Source organism: Pseudochaenichthys georgianus, unplaced genomic scaffold, assembly GCF_902827115.2.
Source record: "Pseudochaenichthys georgianus unplaced genomic scaffold, fPseGeo1.2 scaffold_639_arrow_ctg1, whole genome shotgun sequence".
NCBI lineage: Eukaryota > Metazoa > Chordata > Actinopteri > Perciformes > Channichthyidae > Pseudochaenichthys > Pseudochaenichthys georgianus.
In genome coordinates, this window is record NW_027263195.1 from 109,499 (window position 1) to 122,216 (window position 12,718).

The window sequence follows — 12,718 nt, forward strand, 5'->3', positions numbered from 1 at the left end:
TGTGTCTCCATGTGTTGTGCTTTTAAACAAACTTGTTACTGTGTTAGGAAAACTGTATTGAAATAATCAAATTGTAATAAAAGGTATTAACCTGTCCATAACATTCCCTTTTTTAAATAAAAAAGCGTTCTTTCTCTGATATGCTGCCTATAGTGTTTGTTCTACTGTGCTTTATAGCCTGGCATTGACTTCAGTTATCCAGTGCTCGTGATCAGTGCAAAACATTTCGCTTTGTTCCCATGTCTGTTGCATATCATTAGTGGATGAATGTGTTCTGTTGATAGGTTATAGACTTTCTACTGTTCAATAATTTTTCACTTGAATTGGATAGTCTAACACATGCCTACTCAAAGTATGCTGATAGTCAACTAATGCTTAATGTAACCTTTAGTTGACATCTTGACTCAACAGATAGTCGACATGACCCTTTTGACTTGACCAAAAAACAGTAGTTTGCATCTTATCTATCTATGATGGAAAAATTAGGATGAGTTTTATTTATTTAATTGACTTTTATTACTTTATTGACCACAAAAGTTTTCCTTTGACATATGTTCATTCTTAAATCTAAGATGTGTAAAGTAATACAAAATAAAAAGCAGGGTTCTTTTTAGATGCTTAACAAAATGCACATTTAAGTAAATAACAAGATATTTAGAGCATCAGTTCAAGTAGAAGTCATGTTGTCAGTGTTATCGTAACAAATACATGTCATACTCTACAGATGTCCTTTGTATTCAGTAAAGTTAGACGTTATTTATCGTTTGGCATTTTGACGGTTTCTGAGTTCATAAATCCAAGAGAATCCTTGCTCACCAACACGGCAGCCACATCGTTTCTCCTCCAAATCTCATGTGAATCTTTGAACTTTCACTTCGTCTAAGATATTTCTCACAATCGGAGCAGCTGAAAGAATTCTCCTCAGTGTGAACTTGCAACTGTTCGGACTACATTTGTTGTATTTGCTGTTAAGTGTCTCTACTGTAGGCTATTTTTTATTATATGTACAGCACTTTGGCTCGACCAAAAATCGTTTATAAATGTGCTATATAAATAAAACTTGATTTGATTTGACATCTGAGCAAATATCTTCCACTTTTCAGTTAGCAGCCGTGGGGTTTCTCTCCGGTGTGAACCTGCATGTGAAGGTTTAATTCCCCCCCTCTGTGTATACCTGTTGCTACACAGAGAGCAGCTGAATGGTTTCTCTTATTCATGGACTCTCAGGTGAATCTGTAAATGTTCACTTTGTGTAAATGGTTCCCCACACACTGAGCGGCTGAATGGTTTCTCTTCTTCATGGACTCTCAGGTGAATCTGTAAATGTTCACTTTGTGTAAATGGTTCCCCACACACTGAGCGGCTGAATGGTTTCTCTTATTCATGGACTCTCAGGTGAATCTGTAAATGTTCACTTTGTGTAAAAGGTTCCCCACACACTGAGCAGCTGAATGGTTTCTCTCAGATGTGAACATCCATGTGTCTCGTCACATGACTCCTGCGAATAAACCTTTTACTGCACAGTGAGCAGCTGAAGGGTTTCTCTCCTGTGTGAACTAGCATGTGTCTCGTCACATGACACCTGCGAATAAACTTTTTACTGCACAGTGAGCAGCTGAAGGGTTTCTCGCCAGTGTGAATTAGCATGTGTCGATTCAGATCACTCTTCTTGGTAAATGTGTTCCCGCACTGAGAGCATTTACAGCGTTTATTTGCAGAACTACTTCTTGAATCACTGACGGGGACTCGAGAGTTTGAACCTGACGGAGGGTCTCTGGTCTCCTTCCAACCAGCACTGTCTTCAGTGTCAGGTTCTGAAGAGTCTCCAGGGTTGTCCTCAGTCTCTGGTTGTAAACGTGTCTCTGGATCGGAGTTCGTGGCTAGTTCTGGTCCTCCACAGTCCTCTCCATCAGCTTCTGTTTGTCTCTGATGAAGCTGAGAGGACTGAGGTCTCTCTTCATCATCTTCACTCTTCACAGGGACAGGAGTGAATGTTGACTTGCTGTTATCATCATCCTCCTCCAGCCCTTGAAGCTTCTCTCCCTCCTGACTGATCCAGAGTTCCTCCTGTTCCTCTTTAATGTGTGGGGGGGTCTCAGGGGGAAACTCTTCTTTAACCTCCACCAGTTGGACGTCTGCAGGAAACAGGAAACAGAGATGTTACTGATAACGTTTCTGTGTTCATTACAGCTCAAAATCCCCCTTTTTGTTAAGCTCCAACGTTATCAGGTTATCTATCGGTACTGGGTAAATAAAAAACATGTATAGAATAGATTTTATATTCATTATTTCTAAATAAACCTACACCAGCTGATGGGGGGTGGGGGGGGGGGGTCGCTGCGCTGGCAGTTCTGGGAGGGAAAAAAACATTTTTGACCGTTGGGGCTCATCCTAATTTTCGGCCTTGATGTAATAATATTCATAATTAATCACCCCGGTTACACTTTTCATTTGCCCTGTACGATGGGCGCTGTAAGTGATGAAAATGGCTTATCTGGCGCCCGCAGCTCACAGCCAAAATGCGAGTGAGTGAGGGAGAGATCATTTGTGTAATCATGTAAACTATAAGTCTTTTTTCTTTGTTTTAACAGGTTTTTGTTTGCAGTTCTTGTTTCTTCTTTCTCAATGATCAGACTTTTGCTCTCGCTGCAGCTCTTCTCGTTTGCGCTCCCTCATTTTTTGTTTTCGATTTTGACACAAACCTCCCAGGTGGGCGGGACTTTCTGGGGTGTGTCCCCATTGGCTACTCAGTTGTTGAGTGACAGCCCACTACACCACAGATCATACAGTGCAGCTCATGCAGCAAACCCCGGAGTCCACTCGGCCACGTTAGTGTCGGTGTCTCCTGGGGAGTTTCATGAACACATCGGACTTGTCTTATGGATTTGTGTAGTTCATACTTTATTCCAACTTTAAATATTGTAATACCTGAACACACTGCTGCTGTTAAATAATTTCCCAATTTGGGATTGATAAAGTATCTGTCTATTTATTAAAAAAACACATCTATGTATTTTCAAGCTAAAGGTGATACACAATATAAACTGTATACTATTACTTTTTCAAAGACATATTACATTTGAAAAGCATATATGGCTTTGTTTAGGACAAACAATTAAAGACTGGTTTAATTTAACAAATTCTACCATATAAAAGTGGCAGATTTGCTTTATGAAACAGACCAGACCAAGGCTGCATACCAACACATGGACCATGCTCACATCTCACTATGTTGGTCTGAAGAGCTGAAGCATTCATACGCAATGTGTTGTCTCATTCTATATCCTGTGAGAAAATGATATACATTTAGCATTACAATCTCTACATACTATTCCTGAGGAAGATCTGAATAATCAACAGGGTTGAATGGAATCTCTAACATTTTCCTGTAGAATAAAGACAAAAGAGTGATTATACAAATTACATTTATTGAAATTTGAACCAGAAGATGAAGTCTCAAAGAATGTTTTAAATAAAAGGACATAAAACAAAAAGGTGGATAATAATAACATCTATTAAATGTATATGTAAAGACATTTGGTCAAATGAAATGACACTGAGCCAGTGATAACAGTAACGCCAGCGTGGATGAAGCTGGTGCAGGTCTCTCTTCATGCCCCCCCCTCCGTGCCGTCCCCTCAGAGGAAGTGGGAACACGGGATAAGACTATGGACGCCACGCTGTCTCAATGATCCACACTGTTAATATGAGAGGAACATAAATGTTTTAGGAAATGAAAAATATGAAGTTAACAAATAAAACACAGCTCAGGGACGGTAGGTTTTCCTACGAAGTTAACTCAGCCTCCATTGATTTTCATATCAGATTAGCGTGTTAATAAAATAAGCTATCATGTCTTATACTTGCATATCTAAACAGAATCATGAAAGCCTGTTGGTAGAGTCAGGCACACGAGTCCGCTTGAGTGTGTGCGCCGGTGTCTGAACGCTCACTCACTGCTAGCTATGTAGCTAACTGTTAGGCTACTTAGCTTGCATTGTTATGGATCTAAAGGTAGCACAAGCTAACTTTCATAGCACAGCTTTACTTCTCACTTAACACAATAAAGAAACAGACCGTATAGCACAAACAACACAAATGATCAATACTTACATATATTTTCAATAATTGAAATGCTGGTTCTTCTGGGGGTGTTCTATCCACGCTCAGCTAGCTACCGCACCGCAGCTGCCTGCACTGTACAATCGCTGGAGGACTGGGCTGTCACTCAAAAACGGAGTAGCCAATGGGGACGCACCCCTGAAAGTCCCGCCCACCTGGGAGGTTTGGGTCAGAATCTCAAACAAAAAGTGAAGGAGCGCAAACGAGAAGAGCTGCAGCGAGAGCAACAGTCTGATCATTGAGAAAGAAGAAACAAGAACTGCAAACAAAAACCTATGTTAAAAAAAGAAAAAAGACTTATAGTTTACATGATTACACAAATGATTTGTTTGCAACTTATAGTTTTATTTTTGAAATTTATTTTATTTAGTTTGACTCAGTTTTTTTTTCTTTTAAACTCATAGTTTTGCTTTATCTTTATGATACAAAACTAATCCCACACTCTAACGGATATAAGAAGAAGATGTTTCTACAATGATGTGGAGGAGAGTCCTCTCCAGTCAGACTGAGAGGCTGATAACTACAGCTCAGTGAGGTGAAGGACTGAGGGTTAAGAGCAGGGGTCGGCAACAGGCGGACCGCGGTCTGGATCCGGACCCAGACGCCGACCTATACGGACCCGGACCTATAATCAATACATTAATAGGAGATTTCCATTTTGACGGGGCGATTCTATTTTAACCGCCGCCGACAGGGGGCGAAAGAGACAAGAGAGAAAACACAGAAGAAGAGACGAGAGCGCGGCAGAGAGGAAAGTGAGTGAAGAGAATAATTAGCGATACAGGGAGAGAGAGAAGTGAAGAGGAGAGTGAACAGGCGTGTTAGCGACAGACAGGGAGAGACACATAATGACACATGGCGCTCTCCAAGAAGAGGAACGTGGACAGAGAGAACAGAGCTTTGAACCCTGAGTGGACTCCTTCATGTTCCTCCTGCCCACTGGGAGCTCAGAGCCAGGGAGTCTCATTTGTTCAGAGACCGTGGCGCTCATTAAAAGAGACAACACGCGGCTATGAGACAAAACACAAAGTGTTTGACCAAACATTTCCTCTCAAGTCAGAACTGAGGTCACAACAAAGAAGCAGTCTCAGAGCCCGATATGATCAGTCCACCAGGATCAAGATTAGAACTAAATATCATTCCAGGCTAACCGAGGCTAACTAATGAGCTAACCGAGGCTAACTAATGAGCTAACCGAGGCTAACCAATGAGCTAACCGAGGCTAACCAATGAGCACCTGCATGTGTGTGAGAATGGCCCTGACACCATCGCAGCCCAGATCTAAACTCCTGGCAGGACAAGCTCCAGCTCAATTCTCGCACTGAACAGAACAAAGCGAGAGAGGGACTGCAATATAAGAGGGACAGAAAGAGAAACTTTAAAACCGTTGAATTGTTATGATGTGTAAAGACTGATATTGTTCTATAATCGTCTGAAACTGTTGAGTCATGATGTGAAACGGTTAACAAAGAAAAAGGGACACTCAAGCTGCTGCTACACTTTATTTTATTTATCTAAAATTAAGCACTTAGTTTTGAGATGCACATATTTTCAAAATCTATTTTATTTTTAAATGCAGCCGAGAGGAACATTACACATATCCACAGTATTTACTGTATATCTGTACAGTTCAATGTTAATTGACAATAAATAGTTGTTTATGAATTGTACTTTCTTTATTTGATTGGCAGTCAGCTGTTGATTACATGCAGACGTTGATAAAGCTGCAGCTACTTCAATATCACACTAATTCATGAAGCAACTTAGACATTTTGACGTTCCGGACCTTTGCATGGGGACATTTTCTCTAACTGGACCTGGTTGAATTTTAGTTGAATACCCCTGGTTTAGATAGTTCACTTTAGTCCAAGTTATCTCAGTGGGTCTCAAACGGTTTGGTCACCATTTATGTAAACAAATATTTCCAAGGCACTCTTTTATAATTACTGGGATAAACAGGTTTGAAATCATTCCAATGTAAACTATAGGACAGTAACCAAAAACATCCTTTAAAACTGGAGAGATACAACAATATGCATGCATAAATAAATGTTAACTAGGTAAAATAAGATATGAATGAACAACAAAAAATAAAATAAGTTACATTTGTTTGTTATTGGCTATGGGTTATTGGTTATGTTCACATACTTATTTGATTATTGAAATATAAACCGATCTTTTTCATATGGGTGTTTAGAGTTGTACTAGTGATTTAGTCTCTAGTGATTCTGCTCAAAGTGCACCAGATTGAAGGATTTTACTTTAAAATGTTCAAAAAACGTTTAGTATAGTGAACATCCATTAGAGAGTGCACTGAACCGACCTGTCCTCTGGATCTGAGAATGTAAAATAGCGTCCAGTAGTTTCCGGTCTCTCTCGTGTTCCTCTTTTGATCGAGACAGTTTCTCCTCGTACTCTGATATCGTTCTTTCAAACAGAGCAAAGATCTCTTCAGCAGCTGCAGAGAGTCTCTGCTTCACCAACGAGAGCAGCACAACACTCATGTTCACACGCACGCACACACACACACGCGCGCGCGCACACACACAGTTAATTGTGTTGTTTTTTCTCCATCAAACTCTCACACTGTTGCTAACGTGTTTCCAGCTAGCATGCTAAGCTAGCTTCTGTATTCGGTAAGGTAGAAGCTCCAGATGAAGCCGAACAGATCAGAGTAAACTCGGAGAGTTCATCCGGACACACCGAGGCTCTGTAGGATCAGAACTGCGGGAGAAAACACACTCTTTATCGGAAGAACAAAGAGAGAAAACTGTCGCGACGAGACTCAATGTTGCTATCAGTTAGCGAGAGAGGTCACTTCCGGTTTGAGAATTTCAGAATAAAAGCAGGAAGAAAAATAACACCGACATCATATAATGGCTTTTTAACTGCAAACGTAGTCGGTACTCGGTAGGTTTCCGTGTGTGTAAATATGATGACGTGTGAATAGTATGAAGCTGCGGCCTCGCAGACCACACTTTTCGCGGCACATGTAGGCTACTTACAGCCAATCAGCTCTGAATTATGTGAGATGACGTATGGTGGGGATGGCAGCTCAGTTGCCCCTATGGTCATTATTTTGTTGCCACACACATTAAGGCCCATTCCTATGCCTACGTCTGTTTCCGGTTTCGTTTATCACCGATGTATTTTGTTATACACACATTCCTTCACATTTACATTTGAATTTGCATTCAAGTATTTCTTGAGGCCTTCTAATATGTTTTTAAATATAACTATGGTTGTAGTTGAATAGTTTGTAAATTAACATGAACCGAAGCTGTTGCTTGGCAACTCAATCGTACAACGTCACGTCCGTTAATTCCACATCCACACACACGGATTAACATTGATTTAATACATTAATGTAGCCTTTATTTCTGCTAAAAGAGGTGTCGACCAGCTGGGGCAACAAGAAAATCGGCGTAATCGAGTGTGGCTATTAAAAAATAAATCATTACGTCGGGGTAGCATTTGCTTGGTATTTCCGGTTATTGCTCTACTGGTTAACATGGGTTAACAATACCGTGTAGCTGTCACGTTTGAAGGGACGAAATCGTGACATCTTCACGTCTCCCAGCATGGTAAATCGTCACATGTTCACGTCTTGCTGTGATATCAGGTTGTATTACGCACAGAGTACCCCTTGAGAGTCAGTTTTCAACGGGCAGGGCGTCAACATGTGACGGGATGGGAGTGAGAACGTGTTGTCCACCAACCCAGTCTCACAGTACACGATTTCCCCCTTTTTTCGTTTGGGACTACAGTCCCGTTGACAAACCCCGTGATTAATCTTCAAGCTCTGGGATTGGATGTTGGAGTGGCAGTGCGCCAAGGTTACGCCGAGCGCCAAACAGCTCTTTAAAATCGAACGAAACCACGGCAGACTATCCAAAACTGGATTCGAACGGGACCACACCCCCCCCCCCAGAACTACACATGCTGGCTATTGTGTTTCGCTACATGTTCTATTTATATATACAGTCTATGGTTCTATGGCACGTCTATTCTGGGAATTGTAGTTTTAAAAGACGTCTTTCCCAAAATTAGAAGTTGACAGTATTAAACTGTGTACAGCCCTGGAGGTTTAGGCGATAGGAAACAAATTGGTGTGTACACATTTAAAACATGTAATTACTAAATGGGTGAAAATCGCTTGTATCCATAATGCGCAGCATTAATATATACCCACATGACAGCTCATTGTTACTTTGTAATTCTACTCCACTACAATTCAGAGGTTAACCGGGTATTTTTACTCCACTACATTTATTTTAGGTACTTTGCAGATTCTGATTAATTATGTGAAATATAAACAACCCTTAAATCAGACTTTAGTTACACCTGAGTAAAATTCAGGGAAGGTGATTGTCAAATGCCCACAATCAGGAGAGATATTTGATAGTTGGTGCTTGAGAAGACATTTATGCAGATACCTATAAAGTATATTAATTACTCGTTATTCTCTACTAATAGTTAATTAAAAACTCTAAATAATGGCTATTTTGTACATCCCTTTCAAGATTTCAAGATTTTCTAAAGTTTATTGACATCATATACACAACTAATTCAATAACGTGCTTTAACCACTAGGTGGTGCACACAAGGTACACACAGCCATAATAACTTTGTATTATTAGTGTAGGACACTTGTGTATGTCTAACATCTGAAGATATGCAGTTTTATTCATGTTTTCACATAATTTTACAGGATATTGCTATATATTATTTCACATGTTTTACTTGTACACATTAATATCTGATTTGTAAAACATCACAGATAAAAAGGCATATCCGTCATTTAATGGTAAGCTATTGAAATTGTGATTCCATAGATGTGTCTCCCATTACCCAAAACCCCTGACTATTCTCTCAACTCAGTATTTACATTCTTATATTCAAAGAAAATCAGTAATATCTTTAAAAACTACAAGTCCTTTTCTATCAGCTGTGCATCGTTATGGTGTAAATATAACCTATCTACGAATTGGATCAAATATAAAAGTCAGCCGAATTACTATTGATACTGCAAGGAGACGTATTGTGTGAAGAGAAATTGAAGATGTTGTTTGATTGCTGACATATTTATGATCCTACGGCAGATGTGTAGTATTTGATGCCGCCGAACTGTGTATTACAATGCCGTTATGTGATGACTTTCAAAGAGAAAAGCAAGCACACTCGGAATAAAGTATTATTTTCTTTTTTTAAATGTTTTTTTGATTTCATATCGCATAAACACCATATCCCAATGTGCATTGCGGCTAAACAATCCAATCACCGAGCTTCTAGCTGAGGATCTTGGGTAATCAGTTCAGTGGGTTAGTGGTGTGTATCGCATTGGTGCTCGAAATGTCCCTTATAGGCCTACGTCTGTTTCCGGTGACTTTATTTTGAAATTCAGTTCCTGAGGAGCGGCTAAAAAGCCAGAGATGATAGAATTAAGGATATCTGTGACAGCAGTTTCCAGCTTTGCATTTTTGCCACTCTTAGGTGGAGATGTAGTTGGCGGGTCTGCCACTTGTTCGTCATGGTCGATGCGGTGTCTTTGTTCAGCCTACATTAGCTAGTAACTACAGTGGCGTTTTGTCCTGGAGGCCAAGGGAAGCCAGGCTTCTCCTGTTTTTTTGGATTGTAGTTATAATTTTAATAAATAAATTAAAAAACACTTCGTTTAGTTTCGGAAATTCTTTGCTGTGTGTTGCTGCCGGCCCGTCTCTCCCCATTCTCATTTACCTCATTCACACCAACGCAACTCCGTTTCAAGCTCCGTGCTAGTGCTTTTCAGGTTCAGAACCAGTTCTTCGGTTTAGCTCTGGCTCTTTTCACACCGCCCAGAGTCCGACTGGTAATGCGTCGTTGCGTCATCGTTTGCGTCATGACGTAACCGTTTGCGTGCCTGCTTCATAAAGCCAAACCGCGCGGATGAAATCAGTTGCATTCATTTCTTATGCCTCTATCGGAGTCATTTCTGTGGTTTAGTTATATTCTTATAAAAAGTGTACTCGTGTCAATAAAGGTTTTTTTATAACACAACTGCTTCCGAGGTCGGTCTTATTTCTTAAGGCGGACTGAACCATGAGTGTGGAGTAACGTTGTATCTTTCATTAAATGAACTGTAGCCTTCACTCAGGTATGAAACAGCTGTTCTCAAATGAACACGTGAAGTAAAGTTTAATATTTATAGTTTTATAGATTTATAAAGAGTTATAATGAGAGGTGATCAACGTGAATGCTCAGGTTCCACCTTAACACGCAGACACGTTGCTTCACCATGAGCAGAAACCTTTATATATACAGTCTATGGCAGAAACACTGAAACTCTGAAACTCTTGTTAAGTTTCTCCATCGTTGTGTACAAACTGGATAAAACGCGAGCTTGTTGTTGTTGTTCAGGAGTTGATCCCGCCCCTGCTCCCGCCTCGACGTAAGCGTGACGTATGTGGTGCTTTTGCTCTGGCCGGACAATTTTTTGGTGCTTGAAACGAACCGGATTCCGGAGCTAAGAGGCTGCTCCGCTGCGGTGTGAAGAGGAAAACCCGGTGCTTTTCAAGCTCCAGCTCCGAACCGGCCCTGAAACACCGTTGGTGTGAATGAGGTAATTTTACAAAGAGTGAAACAGCGCCCCTCTAGATGTTATGGTGATACAGTAGATTGCACTCTCTGTTGCGAGAGGAGGCCAGCCGAAATTGGCTTCCCTTGGTGAAAAAAATGGAGGAATTGACCAATCAGATGAGGCTCACGTCATGCCCCTGCCAACCTGTGATTAGTCAGGGCCATGCCAAGGGAAGCCAGTGGCGGCTGGCTTCCCTTGCCTCACAATCGGTCCTGGATGGATATCCTCGTGGATTCATCTTCCTATTATACACACATGCATTTCCAAACATTTGGACTACCTATGTTGCAAATGTATTATCTTTTCAATTTACACACGGCATCTATTGCACGTCTGTCCGTCCTGGGAGAGGGATCCCTCCTCTGTTGCTCTCCCTGAGGTTTCTCCCATTTTTCCCTTTAAACTGGGTTTTCTTTGGAAGTTTTTCCTTGTACGATGTGAGGGTCTAAGGACAGAGGGTGTCGTATTGTCATACTGATATTCTGTACACACTGTGAAGACCACTGAGACAAATGTAACATTTGTGATATTGGGCTATATAAATAAACATTGATTGATTGATTGATTGATTGAATCCAATCAAATCGCATACATTTAGTGTGGCAGTGACGCGTCCTAAAACCCGAAAGTAAGTTGCGCTCGGTTTCCCTCGACAAAAAAGCAATGGAATTTCTCCATAGGATTTTGGAAAATAGCTCGAAATAAGGTCAGTGGAAAACGAACCTGTTAGATAAATGCACGTTTTGTTCAGCCGGATAATATCCACATGTCTACCCTACTTTTATTATTTTCTAATCATAAATCTAATCGATAGAACTTAGATAGCGCCACTGCACCACTCTCACCGCCGTTAGAAAGTAGCAAGCAAGTGCAATTATGGAGGGTGGAGATTTTGGAGTATGTAATCAAAAATAATTTGTACTAAACTTCCGCTACAGCAGCAACTAAAACATAACATCTGATGACAGGCCGATGCTCAAACTGGAGCTGTGTTACAGAGAGCAAAAAAGGAGCGAATTGACGTAAAACGTTAAAGGTCTCCTGATTTAGTTTGTGAATGAATGCTTATTAGAGTTTCGGCTGGAGAGTGCGTGCGGACCTGTCGGTTAGATAACAGGCGTGTGTAAGTCCTGCATCTGTATGATACAAATGTGTGTAAAATGATACCGGGTGCTGTCATCACTCATCTGGTTAATTTATCACATTGACCACCACACCCACGACCCAAAAGAAAGGACGTATTATTGGCTTCCCCTAATTTTCTCCCCACGCCACGCTACTGAGTAATTATATTAGCTATAGTAGCTACAGTAGCTTCGGTAGCTACAGTAACTATAGTAGCTACATTAGCTACAGTAACTATAGTAGCTACAGTAGCTTCGGTAGCTACAGTAACTACATTAGCTACATTAGCTACAGTAACTATAGTAGCTACAGTAGCTTCGGTAGCTACAGTAACTATATTAGCTACAGTAACTATAGTAGCTAAAGTAGCTTCGGTAGCTACAGTAACTATATTAGCTACAGTAACTATAGTAGCCACAGTAGCTACATTAGCTACAGTAACTTATAGTAGCTACAGTAGCTTCGGTAGCTACAGTAACTATAAGCTGTGAAAGTCAAAGACTAAATAACTACACAACAGTTATAGCCTAGCCTATAGTCAACACAGTCTCAAGATATTTCGTGTTATAGTCACGAAATTAATCTATTGATTCGTGTTCACCAACACGTTTTTCGCAATTGTCACACGTTCTGTGTGTGATTTAAAAAACAATGTAAATAATAACAAATTAGAAGGAAAAAAAAGATTTTAAAAAATAGAGATTTCAATATTCTGAGGCTCTGAGCCCCTTTATTTTCCTCGCGGATGGCACAAAAAAACTCCAACAATTATACAATTTAAATAAAGGGATAGGGTTGGGCTTAGGGTAAGATATTGAGTAAGAAAATGTTTTTATGAACAACACAGCTTCTGGT

At 40.4% G+C, this 12,718-nt stretch overlaps 1 protein-coding gene across 1 annotated transcript; it reads right to left on the reverse strand.

Annotated features, from left to right (window-relative positions):
- Positions 1 to 537: 537 nt before the first annotated feature.
- On the reverse strand, positions 538 to 6,925 carry LOC117443605 (zinc finger protein 449-like). The gene is made up of 2 exons (XM_034079508.2): positions 6,446 to 6,925; positions 538 to 2,135 (listed from the first exon to the last, which is right to left on the reverse strand). Exons 1-2 carry the CDS (start codon positions 6,624 to 6,626, stop codon positions 1,462 to 1,464), a joined length of 855 nt encoding a protein of 284 aa, XP_033935399.1. The 5' UTR covers positions 6,627 to 6,925; the 3' UTR covers positions 538 to 1,461.
- Positions 6,926 to 12,718: the final 5,793 nt, after the last annotated feature.